The 26,288-nt window shown below is 34.9% G+C and overlaps 5 protein-coding genes across 8 annotated transcripts; 2 read left to right on the plus strand and 3 right to left on the minus strand.

Annotated features, from left to right (window-relative positions):
- Positions 86–3,167, plus strand: LOC107634965 ((+)-neomenthol dehydrogenase-like). Its single transcript, XM_016338303.2, has 5 exons — positions 86–380; positions 616–862; positions 1,263–1,331; positions 1,482–1,661; positions 1,795–3,167. Exons 1-5 carry the CDS (start codon positions 358–360, stop codon positions 2,170–2,172), a joined length of 897 nt encoding a protein of 298 aa, XP_016193789.1. The 5' UTR covers positions 86–357; the 3' UTR covers positions 2,173–3,167.
- LOC107634970 (phosphomannomutase) lies at positions 2,998–7,499 on the plus strand. 3 transcript variants are annotated; one of them, XM_016338309.2, is made up of 12 exons: positions 2,998–3,283; positions 3,707–3,800; positions 4,946–4,990; positions 5,108–5,174; positions 5,482–5,558; positions 5,767–5,802; positions 5,898–5,953; positions 6,040–6,139; positions 6,240–6,335; positions 6,423–6,512; positions 6,903–6,954; positions 7,114–7,499. In XM_016338309.2, the coding sequence occupies exons 2-12, from the start codon at positions 3,732–3,734 to the stop codon at positions 7,167–7,169; spliced, it is 744 nt and encodes a 247-aa protein (XP_016193795.1). In that variant the 5' UTR covers positions 2,998–3,283; positions 3,707–3,731; the 3' UTR covers positions 7,170–7,499. The 3 variants fall into 3 exon arrangements, with proteins under 3 accessions (XP_016193795.1, XP_020977391.1, XP_020977392.1); XM_021121732.1 differs by having other exon boundaries at positions 3,099–3,283; positions 3,615–3,800; XM_021121733.1 differs by having other exon boundaries at positions 3,099–3,283; positions 3,689–3,800.
- On the minus strand, positions 7,538–10,110 carry LOC107634969 (bifunctional protein FolD 4, chloroplastic). Its single transcript, XM_016338308.2, has 5 exons — positions 9,792–10,110; positions 8,938–9,263; positions 8,492–8,728; positions 8,174–8,341; positions 7,538–8,041 (listed from the first exon to the last, which is right to left on the minus strand). The coding sequence occupies exons 1-5, from the start codon at positions 10,015–10,017 to the stop codon at positions 7,871–7,873; spliced, it is 1,128 nt and encodes a 375-aa protein (XP_016193794.1). The 5' UTR covers positions 10,018–10,110; the 3' UTR covers positions 7,538–7,870.
- LOC107634971 lies at positions 11,337–14,697 on the minus strand. Of its 2 annotated transcripts, XM_016338311.2 has the most exons (3): positions 14,291–14,697; positions 11,808–12,040; positions 11,337–11,722 (listed from the first exon to the last, which is right to left on the minus strand). In XM_016338311.2, the coding sequence occupies exons 1-2, from the start codon at positions 14,523–14,525 to the stop codon at positions 11,817–11,819; spliced, it is 459 nt and encodes a 152-aa protein (XP_016193797.1). In that variant the 5' UTR covers positions 14,526–14,697; the 3' UTR covers positions 11,337–11,722; positions 11,808–11,816. The 2 variants fall into 2 exon arrangements, with proteins under 2 accessions (XP_016193797.1, XP_016193796.1); XM_016338310.2 differs by having other exon boundaries at positions 11,337–12,040; positions 14,291–14,696.
- Positions 20,076–20,609, minus strand: LOC107637075. Its single transcript, XM_016340527.1, has one exon. It carries the CDS (start codon positions 20,607–20,609, stop codon positions 20,076–20,078), a length of 534 nt encoding a protein of 177 aa, XP_016196013.1.

Raw genomic sequence — 26,288 nt, forward strand, 5'->3', positions numbered from 1 at the left:
CCCTCCTTTATTTATATTTGTGACCACATAACCTTTGTGAGTGGAGCAACCAATAGCAAAGAAAAAGTGAAAAACACAAAATGTGGGATAGGAAATAGGAAGCAACCGAATTCGTTTGAGAGTAACATGCTCAACGCAGATATCTATGTAGGAAGAAATTATCGTTAACTTCGTTTAGTTAATATAATATAATTAAGGATTCAGTTACATTGTAAACAACTATGTCAACGTCAAGACACATTTTCTATCGGAAGTTCCTAGATAAACTTGTTATATAACACTACGTAACAGCAAAGAAAATCTAGTAAACTCGTTATCTTAAATGTGTGTCTGAAAATTTACCTATTGATAGATACAATGGCAGAAGAAAGTTCAAAGAGGTAACACCAGTTTCTTCAATTATCATCATGTACTTATGATTCTCTCCATCTGTAAGAAATTTTAATTGGCAACAAAAACTGAAGCGTGATTAGTTTCATAATTTTTTTCCCAGTTTTCAATTGTTTTTTCCTTTACAAAATCGTGAAAACAGAAAACACTGATGAAGAAAATAGAAACTATTAGTTGTAAAAAGTTCGAATCCCGAATTCTTGATAATTGGTTTTCATGTTATAGGTATGCAGTAGTGACAGGAGCAAACAAAGGGATAGGATTTGGAATATGTAAGCAATTGGCTTCTAATGGGATCACAGTGATCTTAACAGCAAGAGATGAGAAAAGGGGTCTTGAAGCTCTTCAGAATCTCAAAGATTTAGGTCTATCTGGCCATGTTGTTTATCATCAGCTTGATGTCACTGATGCTAACAGCATAGCATCCCTTGCAAATTTCATCAAAACCCAATTTGGAAAACTTGATATCTTGGTATGCTTAAAAACTTTAGGTTCTTGAAATATAGCATTTTATTTTGTGGTGTAATGTTAAGTTGGGTACTGTATATTGATTTGTGAACTTTATGCTTTAATTTCCTAATTTATTATGTTTCTATGGATTGCTTATGTGAAGTCTCATGTCACTTGAAAAAGGAAATGAAACATGTCTTATAAGAATGTGAATATTTCTTACTTATGGATGCATTTTTGATTGGTTAATTGGTTTTCGTCTCTCCGTCAATAACAAAAGTACAAAACCATGAGAAATGTCTTAAATTCTTCTTGTTAAGGGGGGAATGCCTTTGGATTTTTACTTTGCTTCTCTTTGCATGTTCTTTTTTCATAATCTAATTTCATTTTTCTTCACTGCTGAGAAATGTTATTCTGTTTAGGTGAATAATGCAGGAATCCCTGGGACAGTCGTTGATGGCGATGCATTCAAAGCTTTACTTGCTTCTGGGGTATGGTTTTTTCAATACCAATCCATGTCAGATTATTTCATTCATTTTGAGTAATGATTAGATAAACATTTCTTTGGTAATTTACAAAGAACATTGGCTTTTGTTCTAAAGATTATTCTAGAGCATTGATTCTTGAATCTTTGAATATAGGAAAGGGCTGATGCTATTGATTGGAGTAAAATTGTATGTCAAGATTATGAATCTGCAGAAGCAGGAATTAGAACTAACTATTATGGTGTCAAAGGAATGTGTGAAGCACTTATTCCCCTTCTACAATTGTCAGACTCACCAAAGATTGTCAATGTTTCCTCCTCCATGGGACAGTTGAAGGTTTTTGATAATTTGTTTATATTTTAATACAGATATTATATCATGTTTTATTTTCTCTAAATCATGTAGTTTTTATTTTCTCTTGAATACTACTAATGTATTTGCTGCTATATGGTTTCTTATGCTGATACAGAACCTACCAAATGAATGGGCTAAAGGAATTCTAAGTGATGACGAAAGCTTAACAGAAGAAAAAATTGATGAGGTTTTGAATCAATTTCTAAGTGATTTCAAAGAGGGTTCATTTGAAACCAAAGGATGGCCTCCTGCTTTTTCTGCATACATAGTTTCAAAAGCTGCTTTGAATGCATACACAAGAATTCTTGCAAAGAAGTATCCATCTTTCTGTATCAATTCTGTTTGTCCTGGTTTTGTCAAAACGGATATAAACTTCAACCTTGGTAACCTTAGTGTTGACGAAGGTGCCGAGAGCGCTGTAAGGTTGGCTCTGCTATCTAATGGGGGTCAGTCCGGTCTCTTCTTCGTCCGAAGTGAAGTTTCGCCATTTTAATCAGAAGATGCCAATTAGTCTTTGTTGTTGTTCATTTGTTCTTGTTTACATAATTCAAGAGCGTTGATAATAAGCCAGGTTCATTAAAGGAAAATTTGTTATGGTTGAAAGGAACCATGTTAAATGAAGAACCTATTCAATGAGAAATCTTACTTTCAGCATGTAACATGAGATTTTGTAAGTGTATAATTTTTTCTTTACTTACCAAATAAATTATATTCTCACACTCCTAGTTCTTAGATCCAATAGAAATTAGGGTCCAGACCCTTTTAAAGATTTGTTAGTGCATTTTAAGTTGTAACACTGCTTTCCTCTTACCATTGATGGAGGAACGGCATATTCCATGATGCCAACTTCCATTTCTTTCAAAGTGATTAGCAATTCAGAAAAATTTCACCCCTTTTTCTTTGTGGCTTCTAGTAAGGAAAGTTGAAAGTTATTCATTGTTGTAATGGAAATAGGACAAAATTTAAAGAGACATGTAGTGTGAAGCAAGAAAGTGCAACGAAGGATGCTAAGAAGTTTCCTTCCAGGATTTTAAGTAATGATTATATTGCTTGCTAAGGTGCAAATGTAACTTCTCATCACTCTCATGCTTTGGAATTACTCCACCAATTGTGCATCTACTAAATTTTAGGTATCCAACTCGCTTCCATTCAATCCGAATAAGTTGGCAACCTGACCTGCAGCAGATAGGATCAGGTTCAACCGAACCTATCCGATTCGTCTAACTCGTAGTCTCAATAAAATAATGTGAAGAATAATAATTCACTTAATACAATATTTTATTTTAAAATATAAAAAATACAAATAAAAAGATACTCAAAATATGTGCTATATTTTGGGAGATCCAGTTTTCAATCATGTATAACTAGATTGTACGGTAGTATACTACTATGCACATGTTTTTCAGTTTTTGTGCGCGCCTTGGTTGATGGTAGGTAGGCCCCACTGAAAGCAGTTTCCTGTGTCCAATTCCCTCTCAATCACAGATCTCAAATCGTTTTATATCAACCCCTTTGCTTCCACCATTGTAACACGCTCCCAGCTTCTCTCCGGCGATCTGCGTTCTCCTCCAGACCTCCACTCCTGCTGCTGCGTTGCGTGCAAGGTAGCGTTTTTAATTTCTTTTCTTTTATTATTTATTTTAAAAATTTTATGGAATTCTAAATTTCTGAGCTGGCTGTTTCTCTTTTTCTTCCAAAATTCCTTACTTGATGAAGAAGCATTTGCAAAACTTTAAGATTGTGTATTGGCCTAGAGTGTTTTAGAATCTCGTTTAAAATTCTGAACTTTATCAGCTTCGGTTAGAAATTATCTTGCACTATTGATGAAGAAGCGTTTACCAAACAAGTTCAATTATGTATCTGCTGAATGGTATAATGAAGTTTTGGATAATATTCATATTCTCTTGTGTCTTTATTGCTTGATGAAGCAAACAGTTGCCTTTGAAGGGGGAAAACAAGAATTGTTGATTTGCAGTTTTGACCATATATTTGCTTAAACCTTGATGAAGAGGTTCAACACTTTGCAGGGTTTGGTGCTAATAATAAGAATAAATGGCTGCCCGGAAACCTGGTTTGATTGCATTGTTTGATGTTGATGGGACTCTTACAGCCCCAAGGAAGGTACTTCTTTCTTCTTGAGCCAATGGCATTACTATTGTATACATAACAAAATAATATATTAATGGAGCAATTTGATGTGTTCAGAGTCAGATTTATTGTCTACAAGTAGTTTAAGGTTACTAATTAGGGTTTGGATTCGGTAGCCTCTTCAAATTCAATTATAAAATATACCCCATACATATCTTTTAATATTTGAAAGTATTCCTTCTTTATTTTTATTTTATTTCTTTTTTAACATGCATTATCCCAAACTTGAGATACAACGCAGCTTCATTTCTTCCTTCACTATTGCAACTTCCATGAACACTCTTCAGTAGTTTCATTTGTTTGGCTTGGAATTGTGTGAATAATTTTTATCTCCATGAGAAGTCCATAAAAGCAAGTTCTATATTCCAACTGTGCCCACTCTCAACCAAGAAAAAGAAAAACATTCTCACTTCCAACAGCCACAAATGCTGCATAAACTAATTGAAATGACTGTGGAATTGGGTCATCAATGTTGAATTTGACTGTGGCTCTCTTTATGAAACTAGATAATCTTTTAACAAATTAATGAGTTGATTGAATAACCTAGATTATTCAAAAAGTCAAGAGCATACTCATATGAATAAAGACACCAATACTTATCATATATTTCAATAATTAAAGAGCAATGAGAAGGAATAATAATGACAAAAGAGAAACAAGAGGAAGAGGAAGAAGTGAGCCCATGTTGCTCAATCAACACTCCACAGATCGTTCACCAAGATCATCCATCAATCACCACCATTGTCAACGTTTATATTGGACATGATGGAGGTGGATCAAAATTTGTTAACGGTGTTGCATTATTACAAAGGATAAGGCAGCAATGAGATGTGGCAGTACTTTCTTTTCTTGTTATTTGAACAGTGAAGGTCTGAAAAGAAATAAAAAACAAAGCGTGAGTACTTTTTAAATATGAAAAAATATGCTTGGGGTTATTTTATAATTAAGTATGAAGAGGCTACCAATAGCCTCACTTTGGAGAAGGCTGCTGAATCCAAAGCCTACTAATTATAGCATGCTATAACACCATAATGCTGAAGAAAACTAGAAAATTTGGATTTATTATGATTGTTTAGTCTTGCATCACCTTTATTTATTGTTTCCTACTCGAATTCAAGGTGGTGACTCCAGAGATGTTGGCATTCATGCAAGATCTAAGGAAGGTAAATGAGCCGGATTTTTTTTTTGGGAAAAAAAGTTTACATGCATTTGTTTTCTTAATCCATACCTGACCATTCATAGAACCTGCTTTAAAAGTCCTTTCCTTTTTCCTGGTACAGGTTGTAACAGTTGGAGTTGTGGGTGGTTCTGACCTTGTAAAGATATCTGAGCAACTGGGCAGCACAGGTTAGCTACAAGCATCTCTCTGATTTCTGATGCTATAATTTCGTTATGTGAAACCACTTGGAGAAAATTGATTGTAGTGTTCCTTCTCATTGCTTAATGTTAATTAATTCTATTATGTGGTTTCTTTTTCATGTTTGTTTTGTTATCTTCTTTGATATAAGCTGAAGTTGGGAATTATGTTTGCTGATATAAGCTGAGAATTCAATTTTTACTTTTCTCTACTTTTGTCAAATCATGCATCTTTGATAAGCTATTAGAAAGAAATCAAAAGGATCTATCTTTTGAATATACCCCTTATTTGTTGCAGTTACCAATGACTATGATTATGTATTTTCTGAGAATGGTCTTGTGGCTCATAAGGAAGGAAACCTCATTGGAACCCAGGTACACCTCATAAACCTCAATCCTTGATAGAATCAAATTACAATGATCAGATGTAACTTGAAAAAGTTGTGATGATCCTTTTGTTATCGAATGAACAAAACTAGTACCATCATGGTGTCGCTTGTAAAACCCCGCCGGTGCGCGCGCACGGGGCCTTCTGTTAATGTAGCAATGTAAAATTTTGATATAATAATTTCCCTGTTTACAGAGCTTGAAATCATTCCTTGGTGATGAAAAGCTCAAGGTAAGGCCCGAATTTCCATTCAAGCCATATTGTTTGAGACTGAGGCAACCATGCTGATTACCTCCTAACTGCATTTAGAGATAATTTTGTTGTAGGAATTTATTAATTTCACACTTCATTACATTGCTGACTTGGATATCCCTATTAAGAGGTCAGCCATATTCAGAGGTTAATCATATACTGTTCATTTTTATTGCAGAAAACTTATAAATCCTGTTTTTGACATAATCTTTTCAGGGGAACATTCATAGAGTTCCGTAGTGGAATGCTGAATGTGTCGCCAATTGGGCGAAACTGTAGCCAAGAAGAAAGAGATGAATTTGAGAAGTATGACAAGGTGAGACATCTTGGTCATGTGAATATTCATTAGAATTTTCAGTCTCTATAATTTGATAGGTCCTATATTTCTTTTAAAAGTTTGCAACACATGTTCTCAGATTCAGAACATTCGTCCAAAAATGGTTGAGGTGCTTCGTGAAAAGTTTGCTCATTTTAATCTGACATTTTCCATTGGAGGGCAGATAAGCTTTGATGTAAGTGATGATCTTCATGCCAATGTGGGGAATTTCTTAATGGCCAAGTTATAAGTGAGCATGTCTTAATTTGAATCTTCTCTTCAGGTTTTCCCCCAAGGTTGGGATAAAACATACTGCCTTAGATACCTTGAAGATTTTAATGAAATTCACTTCTTTGGTGACAAAACTTACAAGGTTAGTCCTTTAGAGTATCAAACAAATATCTGTAACTCTGTACCATTATAGATTTTTGAATTCTATGACGCCAGTCGCTACTGGATCCTTTTTGTCTATGATTTATCAATGTGACACATTTTTATGAAAAATCCTTAAAGTGAGTTGGGGCAAAAAATTTCTGTAACAAGCAAATAATTGTCTGTTTTATGGAGACTGCATGAACCTTTTTTCTCCATTTTGAAACTTGTTTCAAATATTCACCAAAATGATCATGCTTTTAGAAATTATATGTTGCAACAATATATCAGTCCCAAAATTGAAGCTATATGCCTACTTTATGGTGTTACCAAAGGATGAAGATTGATTAATTTCCTACAATAACCTTATTTGGTAATTTTCTTTGAGCAGGGTGGAAATGACCATGAAATCTATGAATCAGAAAGGACTATTGGTCACACAGGTTAGTTGCTTCCTAACTTTAAATCATAATATGTGAAAAAAATGACTGAGTTTTGGTTACAATGGCATGCTGAAACAATTCCATTTTAAATTAAGACCGAATCATCCAGGGCAAATAATTGTTGCTGCAGTGCTTATAATTTGTATTCATTCCTTTCAGTTACAAGCCCTGAAGATACCATGAAGCAGTGCACAGCTCTCTTCCTTAAAAATTGAATTTGCTGAAGCAATGTTTCCATTGAGAACCACCATTGAGGAAGTATAAAATACACGTTTACATATGATAAGAAGATGCAGACATAATCACTGTAATTTTGGTTCCCCCATTTTGTAATTTTGTTGGCATTTTTATAAGCATGTCATTCAGTTAAATTTTGTCTTAAATTAATCTGTGAGAGTGATGCTGCTAACTCATGAGTTCATAACATGGCAATGATGCTGCCACTAGAGTAACTTCCAATCCATATTTTGGCTGAACATCAGTACTCATTCTTTAGTCCAAAATTTCAATATCTAAATACTGATATGGAAGCTACACATGCATAACCAAAATGCAGAAGGACCAAATCAAGAAACTTGATCAATTATTCTCATTTGAGTTATAATTTATTCATGAAGTTAAAGACTCATAATGAAAACAAGAGCTTTCTTTTCACCTGCTTGTATCCTATACTATTAGATTTGACATTTCAACCAAGTTTCTTAAAGAGTAATGAATTGATTGCTGTGTGACTTCCCTTTCTTCACATTATGCAACTACATGGAAGGGGATCCTTTATGCTACCATCCTAAGAAACACTTTCATTTCCCCCCTTTCTTTTTTTCAATGTACAACTAAACCATAAAGGTAAGACAAAATCCAAAATCTCCTAAACAAAAAATTGATGGAATAAATGATATTACATGCTTTCACTTGTTTATTCAAAATTATGCATCCTCTTTGCAGAGATGAGTGTATTCTGGAGAAGCATTGCTATGGTCATTGGACCAACTCCTCCAGGAACAGGAGTAACAGCCGAGGCAACTTCTACGGCTTCTTCATAACAAACATCTCCAACCAGTCTATAACCTCGAGGGCTATTCGGATCCTGTCTCAAACACCCAAATACACATGGATTGGTTAAAAAACCTTGATTTTAAATTTAAGCATTTAATTGTTTTTTATTTTGTTATTCATAAAAACACAACCAAGATAAAGGACTTATATTAAATCTACGAACCTCTACTGGGTTGATTCCAACATCGATAATTACTGCACCAGGTTTTATCCAGCTTCCCTTAACCATGTTTGGTTGCCCAACAGCCGAGATGATAATATCTGCCTGCTTTGTGATCTCTTCAGGATTATTGGTTCTTGAATGGACGACAGTAACAGTAGCATCTTCTCTCTAGGAAAATTAAATAAAAATATATATACAAGTATAAATATACATTTTTTATGTAAAAAAGAAAGGAGCCACAAATCCACAATTATATTTAAATAAAACAAGTTTTGAACTGTTTATAATTTTTAAAGTTTTGACTAATGAGATGTTTACCTGCAGCAGGAGAGCAGCTGGCATTCCTACGATATTGCTCCGACCAATTACAACGGCCCTCTTTCCTTTAATAGAAATGCCGTGTCTGTGAAGTAGCTCTATGCACCCCTTTGGTGTACAGGGGACAAATAGCGGTTCTCTACCACGCATGGCAAGACGACCAATATTTAATGGATGAAAACCATCTACATCTTTCTCAATTCTAACAGCATTCAGGACATTTTGCTCATTCATATGCTGTCACAAGGCCAAGAAAAATTAATAAAGCTTCCAATGAAAGTGATTAAGTCACACTTATACAATGGCGCGCAGCAAACTCATCTGAGTTATTGAACTTTTGTGTATGAAATTCTTGATGTATTTCCAAGAAAATATAGGAAATTTAGTATGATTTTTATCAAACATTTCTCATAATATAAAATTAAGTTAGAGATGTAGAAGCATACAGAAGGTAAAGGTAACTGAACAAGAATGCCATGAACTAAAGGATCATCATTGTAGCCTGCAATATGCTTCAATACTTCCTCTTCTGTGGAATCCTCCTCCAAATGTACTTCCAAAGAACTGATTCCAACAGATTCACAAGCTTTCTTCTTGTTACGCACGTAAGTAGCCGAGTCCTTTCTATCTCCAACAAGGATTACGGCTAACCCTGGAATCACACCAATAGCTTCTTTCATCCTGGAGACTTCAGCCGTTATCTCATCTCTGATCTGCTTTGCTACCGCTTTTCCATCAATCACCTTAGTATTAGCCTCAGTAGTCAGGGAAGCTGCACACATAATCATATTAAAAAAAAAAACATATGAACATAACTTAGCGAAACCTTCCTAATACAATAGCAATAGAAAGGATTCATTGTCAGACATAAGACTTCAAATTCTTCATTGTACAAATTATCATCTAGAACCTGATCAGCAGGTAGCCGAGGTAAAATTCATGCTAAATACCAAAATTTATGCATCTAATTCAACAAAGTCACTAGCAGGCTATGTTGAATCAACACAGGCAGACACAAATACTGGCAATCTCAACCAAACAGCAACTCGAATCCTCCCACCCCCACCAAATAAAAAAAAAAACTAAACCCTAAACCTTATTGGATGTAAAGAAAGTCACTAGCACCATTTCAAGTTGAATGTAAAAAACTGCTTTTTTTTTTTTCTTTAATGCCATAAATACACTAGATAGCTACAAAATAACAAAAGAAGGGTACCCCATTTGACCCATTAAGCTAAAAACTGAACCGAGGTTTCAAAGAGACAAAAAGCAGCAGAAAAGTTGAGTGCTTTGTTTGTACCATGGGGAAGAACAACATGGGGCGGTGAAGGAGGTTCGGCTGCGGAAGAGTGAAAAGTGAGGCATCGGAGATAGGTGGGGCCCATCTGTAACGGGTGGCAGTGGAGGCGGCGGCGGAGGCATCCCGGTGGGAGAAGGCGGTGGGCGGTGGAAGAAGTAGCACCACAGGAATGAGTTAGAAACATCATTGAAAGGGAAGAACATGAAGAAGCAGCAGCAGAAGCCATTCGTATTAGTTGATTCCTCAAACACAACACAACACAACACAACACAGGTTTAGTGATCAAAATATTCAAATGTTGTTTTTTTCCCCTCACTTATAAATGTTAAGTATTTTAACATTTTTTATACAACAAAATGTTTGGAAAAGTTATTCTAGAAAACCATTAAGAAAATTAATTATTTAAAAAAAACTTTTGTAATTACAATTTTCTTTTTTTTTTTTCTCTTTTTGTAGATCCATTAAAATTAACTGCACTGTTGTTTTGGTTGATGTGTTTGAACTTTGAAGGATAACCAAAATGCATAACCGAAACAATGTCTAGGCAAAAATCTCAAAAGATTAACATGACAACACTAAAAAGATAAATCAGCTGACATTTTATTATATGGAAGGTCATAAATGAATTTATAGCTTGCAATAACAATTCTTTTTGCTATAAATGAAGGTGTATAACAGTATAAGTAAATGTTTGAATATAATAGTCAATTAAAAAGAAAACATTTAAAAGGAAAAAAATAAATGAAAAAACAATATATTAGTCTGTACAAAAGATTTGGTCATACCCTTTAAATCTTATATAAATTATTTTTTTTAATGCTAAAATCGACTTTGCCTAAAGATTCTTTAAAGTAATTTTCTCAAAAATAATTTTTCATTAATTCATGAACTTATTTTGTGTTTATTCTCAATATCAAAACTTAATACTAAAATTAAACTCTTTTTGACAACTAAAGCAAAAGAAACCAAATTGAATTTGATAGTATAAACCGTAAATTTATCTTGCCAAATCAAATTTACTCAACTCATGAACAACTACTATCGTATATAGATTATCTACCAACGAAGTTTATGTCATGGAAAAAAAAATTGACTTTAAAGAAACATCTTATATGTCTTTCAACTAGGAAAGCCTATGATTAAGGTCAGTTTGAAGTTATCATTTTAGGCTTGGTTCCTCTTAACCTTTGGGTGTTCAACAGAACCTGCAACTCCACAGAACCAATTGCCGCACCCTCTTTATAACCTTTTTTGTGCAACAATTTGTTCAGAAGCTTCTACAATAAAACAGTTGTAGCTTGTACGGAATCGATGAGCATTTTTCTTTGTTAGCACAAATGGGTGTCACCAATGTCACTAACAGATTCTTTCCTTTTTATATTATTCACTACGTTCCTGCTTTTTATCTACTATCACTTTTCATTACATCCTTAATCTAATCATTGTATCTGGATAGAGGGGAATTGAGGTTGTAACATTTAGTCATTTAATGTAACACAAGATCAAATACCCACCAATTATTAAAATGCAACTAATAAATCGTAATTACTTTGTAATAATCTCCCTAGCATGGGAGTTAAAGGTGTGGTCAAATCTCTTGAATTAGAGGGCCGTTCAACATATAAAATGGCTTACATACAAGTAATGATCAAGCAATCAACCAAACAAACAAAAATGATCATACAATAAAGAAAAAAAAAAAGATGCTTACATACAATTAATCATTAACCAAACAAACACTAGAAGGCAGAATAAGGATTATACAATATCCAATCTTTCTCTTCACCATATTGCACCAACAATCCCTTTGTCCTGTAGGCAGGGGATGATGCAACTTGAAAGATTCACAAATGGCCAAACAATGCCAAACATCTTAAACCAAGCTTTGCTTCATACTCTCAAAATATGAACATGTGAATGCGTGTGTGCAGCTTCATTGGGCAAAATACCAAAATGGTTAGGTGTTAGTGCTGGATTACCTCAATCTCAAATGTTCAGGAAAATAAATATGTATACCCAGTATGCTTAACCAGTCTTCTTCGCCTTGAAGGCTGGATGTATAACCGCAGCATTGTATGAATCTAACTTCTCAATTCTTGCAATGCAATCTTTCATCCGTTTCAGGATGACTGGCATGGTGGAACAATTCTGTGTGATTTTCTCATTCAGCAATTTTACTTTCTTGGCTGTCTCTGGATCTTCTGGTGCAGGTGAACCTTCGCTCTGATAAATGTTATGGTCCAATGCACCTGTACAATATAGTTCAGCTCAACTTGTCATATACCACAGAATAGAATAAATCTCAGCCATCAGCAAAGAATCAATTCTAGAACTCAGACTCATAGTAGTAATACTACTACCTATCTTAAGCAGTTAGCTCCAGAACATAAAGGTAAGAGGAAAGACTTAAATGGCAATAACCATCCATATAATACAAAAGATGCTTTATGATATGATTTTACAAAATATCATCAACCAATATAGAAAACACAATATCACTAACTTCATCCTACATGACACCATTCAAAATGCACTTTGGCCTACTGCATGACAATATTCAAAACTCATTGGAATTCAACAAGTTTCAATCAAGAACATGGTAGCCAATGATGCCTGAAGGCTCACGTTTTTTGGTATATCTCATCCCTCAAACTTTTGTAGCAAAATTATTGTAAAATTTGATATTAGCACTTAGATTGGACATGCTTACTAATGCTGACACAAATCCAAAAGATTATTCACAATAATACTTTGGATAACCTACAAAGCTTGAAATTTGAACTATGTTCTCAACTTTTTGGCCTCAACATCAAATCCAGTAATTCCAGAAGTAAACAAGTCCCAAACAAAAACCCTACATAGTAGATTATGTTTAAATTAAATTTTATTATGTTTATTGTATTGTATTATTTTTTCTTAGATTTTTTCTTTTTAAAATGTTTCTACTAATATACCCAGATATTCGACTTTCTCAAGAGAACAAATAAATGAGGATTCACAACGGAAATAAAGAGGTAATAAAGGGCATTTTCCTTAACAGAGAAGAGGGACAGAAGTGGGGTGCCTGGCTCCATAGAACCCCCATTGCTTTCTCCGTTAGTAAACACACTTTATGTGACAATAGTATATATTAAAAAAAATCCTTGCCAATAATTTGCTAAAAAAATTACAATGTCGTCTTTGACACAAGTCCTATTAAAACCATAGAATACAAATCAAAGCTTGGCCAACAGAAATTGTTACAAAAATAAGTCTTGCTTCATTTCAATTTATCCTCAAGATTGTGTTAATCATTTTATGCATTTACCAGTTCCAATGATCTTTTCCTTGCAAGCTTCCACCCTCATGAATATTAATTGAGCTTTAGTAATAAGCTGTTTTATCAATCTAACTACCACATGTTTTATTTAATGGACATGTTCTCTTTGAAAATATGAAATTCAGCTAGGCTTGGTATAACAAGGTAATTCCTCTTCACTTATTTGTTGTGTTCCCTGTCTCATAGTTCAAGAAACTAAGCAAACTGCAGATCTAACATTAGTAAGATTAAAATTTCTAGGGCTTTATCCATTTGATCAATTAGTGCACTCAAGGAAATGCTCTTTAGAATTGCAAATTATTACAAACCATTTGATTAGTGTATACATAACGACCCTAAGATGACAAATGTGTTTCTTGAGAAAGCAAGGGCAACTCTGGTAGTGCAATCAAGACGAGGTTAAATTTTATTTCCCATCACTAAAGATTAAATAGATTTAATTAAAAGAAAGGGTAAGCAGAATAATTAATTCAGTTTAGGCATAGAATAAGCACTTTAGACAATCACTAGCAAGTCAAAATTCAGGCTTGTCACACCAAACTAGAGATCTTAAACTGAAATACATGAGAAATAATAATCTTAATCATTTAGATTTTAGAGAACCACTGCAAAAGTTCACATCAATACCACTCCACGATTACAGATCATTAGGACAAGAAAGTAAGGCATCCTTATATTACTAACTTCCTAGATATCATCAACCATCTTTCTAGATATAGAAAAAACAATATTTCTAACTTCTACCTACATGACACCATTCAAACTGCACTTTGGCTTACTACATGACAATATTCAAATGCACTGGATTTTCACACAAGTTTCAGTCATGACCATGGTAGCCATGGTAGCCAATGAAGGCTAACATTTTTTAGTATATCTCATCCCTCAAACTTTTATAGCAAAATCATTGTAAAATTTGATATGCTTGCAATGCTGACACAAATGCAGAAGATTATTCAAAATAATACTTTGGGTAACCTACAAAGCCTGAAATTTGAACTAAGTTCTCAACTTTTAGGCCTCAACATCAAATCCAGTAATTCCAGAAGGAAAAAAGTCGCAAACAAAAACCCTAGGTAGTAGAATCATACATAAATACAATTTTCAGTTCTAAACAATCTCAATTCCCTTCATTTTTTTTTTCATCCTAAAAGAAGAAACGAAAACCCTAGAAAGTGACCTGGGGGGGTTGAAGCATGGTGAGAGGGATGTGGATAAAGAGGTCTGTGAGCGTCAAGAATAGAGAGAAGAGTAGATTTGAGCTGATCCGGTAAGGTTGATCGGTGTTCAAGAATCTTGTGCGCCATTTGCTTCAACTCAGATTCCAGTGATTCCAACTCCAAATCATCAGTTTGAGAGCTCCAAGTGGCTTCATGCGTATCCACCACTTCGGAAGTCTTGTTCGGAGCCATCATTAGTTGAAGACAAACCACTAGACCAGAGCTAGACCAGGAGTGAAGCGTCGGAGAAGATGACGGGGCTGGGTCACAGGGACTTTGAATGCAGATTGAAGGGAGTCATGGTTCATGGAGCATAGGACTAGGAGAGCTTATGGTTCGTGGCTCTGTATGGGTGGCTTCTAATTCATTGGGCCGGGTCAGTTTTTCTAGCCGGGGCCTAGTCCAAAAAAAGTTTGTATGCATGGATTTCTTTTACATAAATACGTTATTAGGAGGTATTTGTTACTCTATATTACTTATGAGTTCTCTCATTTACCGTGGAGATAAATATACTTATAAATTACAATTTTTTTTTTTTATCTCGAATGCATATAAGATACGTATTAACTTTTTATTAAACGAGATTTTTTTTTCTCACAAAAAAAAGTCTACTACTATCTCTGAGATAATAAATACAAGATTAATGAAAGTAATAAATATTTAATATTTTTAAGTATAAATCATAAATTTCGATGAGTTATGAAACTGATACGTTAAATTGTACTAAATTATATAATTTAAGAATAATGTTATACATCTAAATTTTTTTATTAATCACGTTTAATCAAGTTGGTCTAATATAACAAAAAATAATTATGGCTAGTGTTATAAGCAGCGGAGCTTAGTTCAGACAAGGGGGGGCCATGGCCCCCAAACTTTTTATAAAAAGCTTAGTAATACTTTTTCAAAAGATAAAAAATAGTTCAATTGACTTAAATACTTTACTATGACTTAAAGTATCTAATAAGTTCAATAAACAACAATCTCTCTATCTTTAAGTTCAGATATAAAAAATTAGATATTTTTTATTTATTTAATTTAATATTATTTTATATTTTACTATTTATTTAATTTAATTTTTTATATGATAAAAAATAATAGAATATTCAATAAGTATTAATATTATTGTATTTGTATAAATTGATAAAAAAATTCAATAAATATTATAAATTTTAATATTTGTCCTTCTAACTTCTTCTTTACATATTTTATAGGATATATATTCAAATTTTCATATAAAATAATAATGAAAAATCAAAGAATTGATACATTTTTTAAGAGGAAGGCTAATATTTAAAAATGAGAACATATAACTTTTACAATATCAACACCTGTAGATAGTTCTTCTACTTTAATGAATCACAAAGAAAGTGATGAGATATAACCTTCAAAAGTTCAAAAAGTTACATCTGATGACTTAACCTTAACTTTTTGGAACGAGATCTTGAAAAACGGCTTTAAATTTGGCAGTATCACCCAAACCAGAGAGATGAGATTAGACGAGCTTATCTTAAATGGGGTCCATATCAAAAACATTTTGACAATTATTTTCTATCTGGCCCCCCCAAAATTTTGTTTCAAGTTCCGCCACTGGTTATAGGGGTTACCTAAAACGATGATTTGGACCTAAACGTAAGGTCCAAACTCCTTTTGAGGTAGCATCCGACTTGTGTTGGTGTGGAGGTATCGTCGTCCGAGTTCCTCGTGAGGAGATGGGGGTGGTATTTACAAGAGACTCGGATGCTTAAGTTAGCTAGGACTTTAAGCAAATTTTTAGTAAATTGGATTTTGAATATATTTGAGTGGGTCAGTGTATTTATAGTAGAGAAATAACCACCTTTTTAGTATAGTTCTACCTTTGATTGTGGATAACTGTTTCCTTATTCTTGAGAATTTGTTGAGATCTCCCTTCTAGATAAAAAAGAGAGATTGTAGAAGATATTTCAAGAATCAGTTGCTTGTTCAGATAAGTAGGGTAGAACTTCCTTTGTCATGCTCGACCTCTAGGAGGTCGGATAAGTAAAGGAGGCCACCTTTTTGGGTGGGCTTTTATTCTTTTTGGACCTGACTTAATGTCTTTGGGTTAAGGTATAAACAGTGTCCCTACTTGAGTTCGAGTTTTTATGAGGTCAAGTTTGAGGATTTGTGGACTTAGTTTCTTTATGGGTATACCGCTTTCAAGAGGTCGGGTACTCGACGTATTTTTTAAAAAATTTTGAAAATGTTGAGTCGCATAATGACACAGCGTGCGTTACGTCATGGTTTCTTTGGGATCTGTGCGCGTCATTAATGAGGGGTGTAAAATGTCACTTTTGCCCCTAGTGTCTTATAAATATTTCATTTTTCCCCTTTCTTTTTTCATTTTCATCATACGTTCGTCTCTTTCTCTTCTTCTTCCTCCATTCTTTTTTTGTGTAACTGTTTCCATTTCAAGATTTCTTTATCTTGAGGTTTTAGAAGGTCTTGTTTCATTATGTTGGAGAGGATTAAGCGTGTGTTGCCGTATAAAGTGCTCTTTGCTTTTGCGCTCCTTTAAGGTTGGTCCCTTACTCCAACTTTTCTTGATTTCTGTTTTATTTCTATGTTTTTGGTAGTATCCGTGTTTGAATGAATGCTGGTTTTGAAGTTTTGAAATGTTGCTTGTGATTTGCAATTTTGAATTTGGGGTTTCGCATTCTGGGAGCATTCTGGGAATTTGATTTGGGTTGTTGAAAAAGATTGGAGTTTTGCTTCGCTCTCTTTTACTGTTGCTATGATTCTGAACGTGGGGTTCTATATTGCCCCGAATGATGTTGTTTCCGTATAGGAGAGGGCCTCATTTCTATATGTGAGAGGTATAGCATAATTGTTTGTGCTCCGGGAGAGTTTCGTGAGGTTGACCCGACCTATTTTGAATATGTGAAAGCTTGTGTTTCTTATGTTTTACGTTCAAGATGTTAGTGGCGATGTTTTAAATTGCCCCGACATTTTCATTACTTGCCTTGTTTTGTCTAATTTTTAGTGATGGATTTTTGTTTTATTGTATTGTACCTGTAGTTTGTCGTATAAGATCCTGTCCGACTTGAAATGGGTAGATTTAATTGTTCTTATCCCTATCCCTGTGATTACTAACGAATATGTTGAAGCCTTTTTAGACATCATAGGTTATGTTTAAGTTTAGAGAATGAGAGAAACTATGAAATTGTTGTTGCTAACCCTAAGGAGAGGGTCTGCTTCCCCTGACTTGATAGGTCAGAATGGCATTTCATATATATCTATGATTATTTTTTCATGAAGTTAGGGGTTACCTTTCCTTTTTCTAAGTTTGAATCCGAGGTCCATAAATTCCGCAATGTTGCCTCTATCCAATTGCATCCCAATTCTTGGGGCTTCTTAAAAATATACCAACTTCTTTGTCAGAAACTGGATGTCTGACCTTATCTTAAAGTCTTCTTTTACCTTTTCGTGCTCACCAAATATTTTAGCTCTAAAAAATAAGGTTGGCTCTCTTTCTATGCTATCCAGCGTAGGAAAGTTTTCGCTATTTTTGATGAGTCCTTCCACGACTTTAAAAATTATTTCTTTAAGGTCTGAGCTGTAGAAGGTGTTCGACCTTTTTTCTGAATTATGAGGATGAGCCCATTTTTTCTTTGTATTGGGAAGAAAACTCTATGATAGTCAAATATAACTTAGATGACTTAGAGGAGATACAAGAGGGTGTGGTCAGGGTGTTTCAGGAGTTCTGGGGCCGAACTCTTTATCTGAATACAAAAAGGTATTTAGGGAACCCAAGCTAGCTTCGGTCTGAGCTAGGTAGTTTTCTTTTCCTTTTATAGATTTTGCTTGTAAAATTATTTTCATGACTAATGTGCCCTCATTTGGGTGTTGCAAAAAGGATGGCTTCCAAGTCGGCTTCCATGAAAACGCTCTAAGCTACTAGGAAGAACGTTGTTGCATGGAGCATACAGTTGGAAGAAGCTGGTGAAACCATCGACCTATCCTCGCCCTCGAAGTCGGACTTGGGCACGTCAACCTCTCTAAAGGTTATTCCTGACCCGACCTCTCAGCCGACTCCTCCTCCTCCCAGCTCGGCAAAACCAGTAGCTCGTCTGCCACTTTCTACCTCCGAATCGAATCCCAAAAAATGCAAGACCTCCGAATCAGTGAGTATATATATGAGCAGGGTTTTGACGACCTTACTTGGAGTGAAAAGCACATCCTTCCACATAGTTATATCAGCATGGATGATGTAGCCATCAGAAGCCACCTTCAGCTCTTGGCCCGAGTTGGAGTTCGGACAGCTGGCATTTGTGCAGCCTTGGTTAGGGAGTTTGAAAAGACTCCCCTTAATGCCACTCAGAGCTCCATGGCTGCCTCGCAGGCTGAATTGGCCTCTTTGAAAGAGTCCAAGAAGGAGTTGGAGGGAGAGAAGGAATCGCTACTCTCCGACCTTGGTAAAGCCTAAGCTAAAGTAAAACAGGCGGAGGCTGCTCTGGCTATGTTGGAGGGTTTGAAGAAGAAGGCCAAAGAGAGTTATACTCGGGTTTCTGGGGAAAAGCTTGATTTGGTGGATGAGGTTACCAAAGCTCGAGTCAAGTATGCAAAGTTTGTGGCTGATGGTATGGATGAGATGGTTGCAAAACTGAAGGCTCGGTTTCGAGTTGTTACTCCCGAGGCGGACCTCTCCCTCATTAGCCTGGACAATATAGTGGTGGACAGAAAAATCGTTCCTGCTCCGGATGATGATGAGGAGGACACCCCTGTGCCCGATTCAAAGACCTCGGGGCCACAACTCGAACAGACTTCGCAAATTCCTGATCCTCAATCTGGTGGCAAGCCCCTTCCTTCTCCAATTCGTCCAATTCCCATGGTTCCGGTCTCTGAATATTCCCCGACCTCTTCCAATCAAGTCGAGGATGCTGTCACAGGAGAATAACTCAATCCTTTGTAGCTTCTTTCGACTTTTGTAGTTTGAATGGCCCGACCAGTGGTCTTTAATCTTTGTACTAGTTAGGTCTAAACAATTTCTATTTTGCCCTAGTTGTAGTTTGAACAACTTTATGATTCTGTTTAAAAACCTTCCTCCACTATTTTAGTAGTGATTTTTTGGTATAAATGATTGCATCATTTGAAACATATCTTAGTTGAAGAATTTTTATTTTGACAACTTCCAATGCTGTTTTTTGCTAAGTTAGAAAAAACATCGACGAGGTAGATTGGTCTTTTCTAGACTTTTGTTCTTTCCCTTTATGAGTTCCGACTTTATGTAATCAGGCTTTTGCCAAGTTACTTTTACATTTTGTTTTGGTCTGACTTATTTTAAAGGTCGGTTTATGAACTGCTTACATAACTTCTTACATTAATTTGTACATTGTCGTTTCATCTTGCCGACCATATAGGTCGGTCAATGATTTTTGCAATCTTTTTAGCTTAAAATGATTCATTTGAGAATGGGAAATCTGATAGAAGAAATACTTTATTATTGATAAGAGAGAAAATGTTTGCATAAGTTTGCTACTAAAGATTTTCTCAAAATCCCTAACTCTTGTTGTGATGCCTCGTTAAAACCCCCTTCAGGAAATTCCTTTTCGGGAGAAAACCATGAAGTCAGGAAAAAGAGTACATCAGGGAGCAAGGTACACTTATCTAACTGTAATACCTTTTTAAGTTACCTGCGTTCCATGACCTCGGGAGCTTGTTCCCTTTTAAGTCGGACACCTTATAGTAACCATTTTCTAAGACCTCGGTGACCTTGTAAGGCCCTTTCTAGTTTGCTGCCAGCTTTCTCTCGCCCGACTTCTGAACTCTGATGTCACTTCGGATTAGTATAAGGTCATTTGTGGTAAAGCTTCTCTTGATTACTTTTTGGTTGTACCTTAAGGCCATACATTGCTTCAATACTTCTTCTTTGATCCAAGCTTGTTCTCGGACTTTTGGAAGGAGGTCGAGTTCTTCCTTTTGTGCTTGGACATTGTTCACTTCATCATAGAATCTAACTCTTGGAGATTCTTCAGCGATCTCTATACGAATCATGGCTTTTATGACATAAGCAAGTCGGAAAGGTGACTCCCCTGTTGTTGAACGGAGAGTTGTCCGATATGCCCACAAAACTTGAGGAAGCTCGTCTACCCATGCTCCCTTTGCATCTTGTAGTCGGCGTTTCAATCCGGCCAATATTGCTTTATTTACTGCTTCATCTTGTCCATTGGTTTGAGGGTGTTCTACCGATGTTAATTTGGTGCTTGATCTTAAGGCTAGCCACCAAGTTCCTAAAGGCTGAGTCAGTAAATTGAGTTCCATTGTCTACGATGATGGAGTGTGAGACTCCAAACCTTGTGACAATGTTTTTATAAATAAATTTCTGACTTCGTTGGGCTGTGATGGTCGCTAATGGTTCCACCTCAATCCACTTAGTAAAATAATCAATTCATACTATGAGATATTTTACTTGTCCTGGAATTTGTAGAAATGGTCCGAGGAGGTCAAGGCTCCATTTTGCAAACGGCCAAGGCGAGGTGACGCTAATAAGCTCCTCTGGAGGTGCCACATGGAAGTTGGCGTGCTTTTGACAAGGCGGATATTTTTTGAGAAACACGGCCGCTTCTCTTTGCAAAGTCGGCCAAAAGAAGCCGGCTCGAATCACTTTCTTGGATAGTGATCGTGCTCCTAAGTGGTTTCTACATATGCCATTATGAACTTCTTTTAAGACCTCTTTGGTGTTAGAAGTCGGAATGAACTTCAATAGAGGTGTAGATATCCATCTTTTGTAGAGAATATTGTAGACTGGGGGTGTAATTTTGTGCTTCCCTTATGAGTCTTTGTGTCTTCTTTTCATCTTTAGGAACAATATCAAATTTAAGATAGTCGACTATGAGAGTCATCCATCCTAAGCTTTGGTTGGATGTGGTCATTACTTCTGAGTTGTTATCTCCCTTTTATACTGATGGTGCGTAGGGAGTTTCCTAGATGATGCTTCTATTGTTGCCCCCTTGGCTTGGTGCTAACTAACTTGGAGAGGGCATCTGCTCGGGCGTTGGATTTCCGAGCTATATGTCAGACCTCTATTTCTGAGAACTGTGCTAATTCTTCTAGTTATTTCTTCATGTTGGGATCTTTGGCTTGATAAGTGCCGTTAACTTCGGAAGTTATCACTTGAGAGTCACTAGACACTATCAACCTTTCTACCCCAACTTCTTTAGCCAATTTCAAGCCAGCAAGCAAGGCTTCATATTCTGCTTGATTATTAGAAGCAGGAAGCTCGAACCTTAGTGATAGTTATATCTGAGTTCCTTGCTCATCTTTTAGGATGACTCCTGCTCTGCTTCTAGCTTTGTTGGATGATCCATCTACATACAGGTTCCAGGTCGTTAGATTTCCTTAACCTTCAGTGTATTCGGCCACAAAGTCGGCCAGATACTGGGACTTGATTGTTGTCCGAGTTTCATATTTCAAATCGAACTCGGACAGTTTCACAGCCAATTGTAACTTCCTTCCTGCAATGTCCGTCTTCTGTAGAATATGCTTCATGGGTTAATTAATTCGAACCTTAATAGTGTAGGCCTGAAAGTAAGGTTGGAGTCTTCTAGAAGTGATGATAAGGGAATATGCAAACTTTTCTATCTTTTGATATTTTAGTTCTGCCCCCTATAAAACTTTGCTTAAAAAGTAGATGGGTTGTTGCCCGTGTTCATCTTCTCGGACCAAGGCTAAGGCTATAGCACGACTTACTACTACTAGGTAGAGGACGAGCTCCTCTCCTAGAACAGATCGAGTGAGGATTGGGGGTTAGCTTAGGAATATTTTAAAGTTTTGGAAGGCTTGTTCATATTTCTGAGTCCATTCAAATTAGCTCTCTTTTTTAAGAATAGAGAACAAGAGTAGATATTTCAGGTTTGACCCTATTAGGAACCTGGACAACGTAGAAAATAAGACTCAAAGAAAATTGAGAATTTAGGTGGGATATGATTCTCCTTCTATTGCAATATATCTTGAGATACAAACAGGAGATATGTTTAAAACTCGATTTGTAGATTGCCATTTGATAAATCAATGTTTTTAACATTTGGGAGGGGGGAGAGAATAAGCCACTTGAGAAAGAATTTAATTAGAATGCGTCATCATTAATGCATCTAGGCCTACGATTAGGACAATGTGAACTAGAAGTTCAAAAGAGTATACATTTGCAAAGAATAACAAATGAATTTTCTGATACAAAGAGGATAACCAAATCCTACATACCAGCTGAAAATGCCCCAATTCGAATTGATGTTCTAGTTGGACAAATGACTACTAAAACAAATACACGTCAAAAGCGTGGTAGACCAATTAGTTCCAAAAATAAAAACCCTCGAAAAAGAAAAGAGACATTTGATATTGCCGAGGCAAATGATACTTCTGTTGAAAAAGATAAAGACATAGAAAGGGTACCAAAAATTGTCCAAAATTCTGATATAATTTTGATGCCAGAATACGTTCAGGTACCTAAAAATTGTGAAAATGATGAGATCTTGATAAATTATGTCTTTATAGGAGCAAAATAGAACCGAAATAAAAAAAATTATTAATAAAATATTTGTATATAATGTGGTATTTCCCATCATACATGAAAGTAAGGATCTTGAGTCAAGAGCAGTCGAAGAATATCGACAAAGAAATGATTGGCCAAAATGAAAAAAAAAAAACTATGAAAGCTGAATTAGACTCACTTGCAAAATGTGAAGTTTTTAGACCTGTAGTCTGTACACCAGGAGATGTATAATCTATTGGATAGAAATGGATATTTGTGAGAAAATAAAATGAGAAAAATGAAGTTATACGCTATAAAGCTCGACTTGTAGCACAAAGTTGTTCACAAAGACCCGGTATAGATTATGAAAAGACATATTTTTCTGTAGTAGATGCAATAACATTGCGTTATTTTATCAGTTTATCTGCTTATCATAAACTACATATGCATCTAATGGATGTGGTGACAGCTTATTTATACGGATCATTAAATCGTGATATCTATATAAAAATTTCTGAAGGATTAAAGATATCTAAACTATCTAATAAATATTCGCAGGAGTTATACTCAGTCAAATTGCAAAGATCTTTATATTGTCTAAAGCAATATGGATGAATGTGGTATAATCGTCTTATTGAGTATCTGGCCAAAAAGGAATTCAAAATAATGATATATGTCCATGTATTTTTATAAAGAAATTTGCATCTGGATTCATTATAATTGCTGTGTACATTGATGATTTAAATATCACTGGGATCCCTGAAGAGATGCTAACGATTATAAAAGCTTTAAGGCTCTGTTTGTTTAGTGTATAGCATGACATAAACACAAAATACATGTATACATGTTTTATGTTTAGCAAAGAACATACATAAAACACACAAAAATTTAAAAAGTCAATAATACCTTCATCATCTACCTTCACTACTATTCATATTTTTTCATCAATCATTACACTTATTCTTTTCTTCCATTTTCATTCATAACAAAAAATGATCTAGATAACAAAAATTTTAATAATTTCAACAACAAATTCAATGCATATCTTTCTAATTAAATAGTAAGTAATTAATTGGCATGATTCATATTCTGAATCTCTTGTGTCAATTTTAACTTGTTGAAACTACGATGAACGAACTGGAATATAGCAGTTTTGCAACTGAAAAATTAAAAAATTAATTGGAGGATGAGATATTTCAAAGAATAGATTCAGACTATAATTTTGTTTTAAAAATCACATATTAATAATAAAAAAACAAAGAAAAAATAAAACTTTATTTTAGAAAAGAATCCAAAAAAGAGAAAACATAAGGATGAACAGAGATAAAGATGGAGGCACAGTGGATCAATGGCAAAGGCTCCACGCAGATATGGAGATTTGGAATAAGATAGAGATTGGACGAGGAGGAAGCGCCAAAGCAAATTAAAGAGAGGTTGAAGAGGAAGAAAAAAAGGAAGATGACGATGAAGATCAGATGGAATGTGGAGACCCAACGTCAGAGCTAGAAGGTGACGCAGTGGTAGAGACACTTCAGCGTCTCCGGTAGCAGAGGAGGTTAGCTGGTGATGGAGAGAGAAGGGATAGAAGTTGGGAAGGGGAGAAAAATGGAGGGGAGGAGAGGAGAGGGGTTATGGAGATGGAAGAGAAAAAGGGAGGAGGACAAAAGTAAAATTATGAAAATAGAACAAGAATAAAACTGTCAAAAAATTAGTATCTTAGTACCAATTTTTGTGTCTCAACTTATTAGAGATACATTGAGTACATGTAATCCGTGTCCATTTATGTACTAGCATGTCCTTCAAAATTTTGTGTCTCAACAACCAAATAGAAAACGTTTGTTACCGTATCTTTGTCTTATGTAGACACACTCACTAACCAAACACTACCTAAAAGAAGAGCTTGAGATGAAAGATTTCGGGAAGACTAAATTTTGTCTCAGCCTGCAGATCGAACTTACAAGTAATGTGATCTTTATTCATCAAACAATTTACACAGAAAAGATCTTGAAGAGATTTTATATGGATAAGTCACATCCATTAAGTATTCCAATGATAGTAACGTCTATGAATGTTAAAAATGATCAATTCCGTCCTAAAAAAAATGAAGATATCATTGATCTTGAAGTACCATATCTCAGTGCCATTGGAGCATTACTGTATTTTACTAATAATATACCACCTAACATATCATTTATTGTGAATTTACTAGTAAACTATAGTTCATCTCCAACCAGAAGATATTAGAATAGAATCAAACAAATTTTTCGATATCTTCATGGAACAGTTGACATGGGACTGTATTATTCATATGATCCAAGTCAAAATTAGTTGGCTATGCAGATGCAGAGTATTTGTCTGATCCATACAAAGGAAGATCTCAAACAGGATACGTATTTACATATGGCGATATAGCTATATCATGGAGGTCCACAAAACAAATGATAGCAGCAACTTCCTCGAATCATGTAGAAATACTAGTGATACATGAAGGAAGTCGCGAGCATTTTTTACTTAGGAATTTGATTCAATATATTCTATCATTATGTGGACTAACTGATCAAAAAATAGCTCCAACTGTTTTGTTTGAAGATAATACAGTATGCATTGCTCAACTTAAGGGTGGATACATCAAAGGTGATAGAACAAAGCATATTTCTCCCAAATTCTTCTTCACTCATGACCTTTAAAAATAAGAAACAATTGATATCCAACAGATCCGCTCAAGCAATAATTTGACAGATTTATTTACAAAGTCACTTCCAAAATATTCCTTTGAAAAATTGGTATATCATATTAGAATGTGTCAATTTCGAGATATTAAATAATGTCGACAAGAGGGAGAGGTTGTACTCTTTTTTTTTGTTAGGTTTTTATCCCTATTGGATTTTTTTTGACAAAGTTTTTAACGAGATAGTTCTCATTACAAAGGATATTGTACTCTTTTTCTTTCACTAAAGTTTTTTTTCTATTAAATTTTTTTAGTAAGGTTTTAATGAGGCATATTCCTAAAGTCTCCTTTACATTATGGATGTCCATCAATTAAATATACATGACTTATTCCTCTAATCAAAACCATTTGGGTGGTTTAAATTTTTAATGGTGGACGATGCAAATTTTTTAAAGTTGGACTAAATATTAATGAAGCAACGAAAAGAAGAGGTTTCTCCGTGTATAAATTGAGCAACATAACATGAGGCACTCAACAAGAGAAAAACACCGTAAAAGTTACACACACAACACTAGCATAAAATATTTCTCTCTATATATGTACGCTCATCAACATATGAAAGAGTAAATATATATATGAATAATCTCAGTTATATTGACATGAATATTAATACTAGAGTTTTCTATTTACTCTATTTTATATTTATTTCTTCTTCCTTATTTATTTATTTTACAACATATTATCAGTATGAGACTTTGATCAAAATTTAGGAAGACACAGATAATAAAATTTTCAGAAAAACTTT

Source organism: Arachis ipaensis, chromosome B04, assembly GCF_000816755.2.
Source record: "Arachis ipaensis cultivar K30076 chromosome B04, Araip1.1, whole genome shotgun sequence".
NCBI classification, from domain to species: Eukaryota; Viridiplantae; Streptophyta; class Magnoliopsida; order Fabales; family Fabaceae; genus Arachis; species Arachis ipaensis.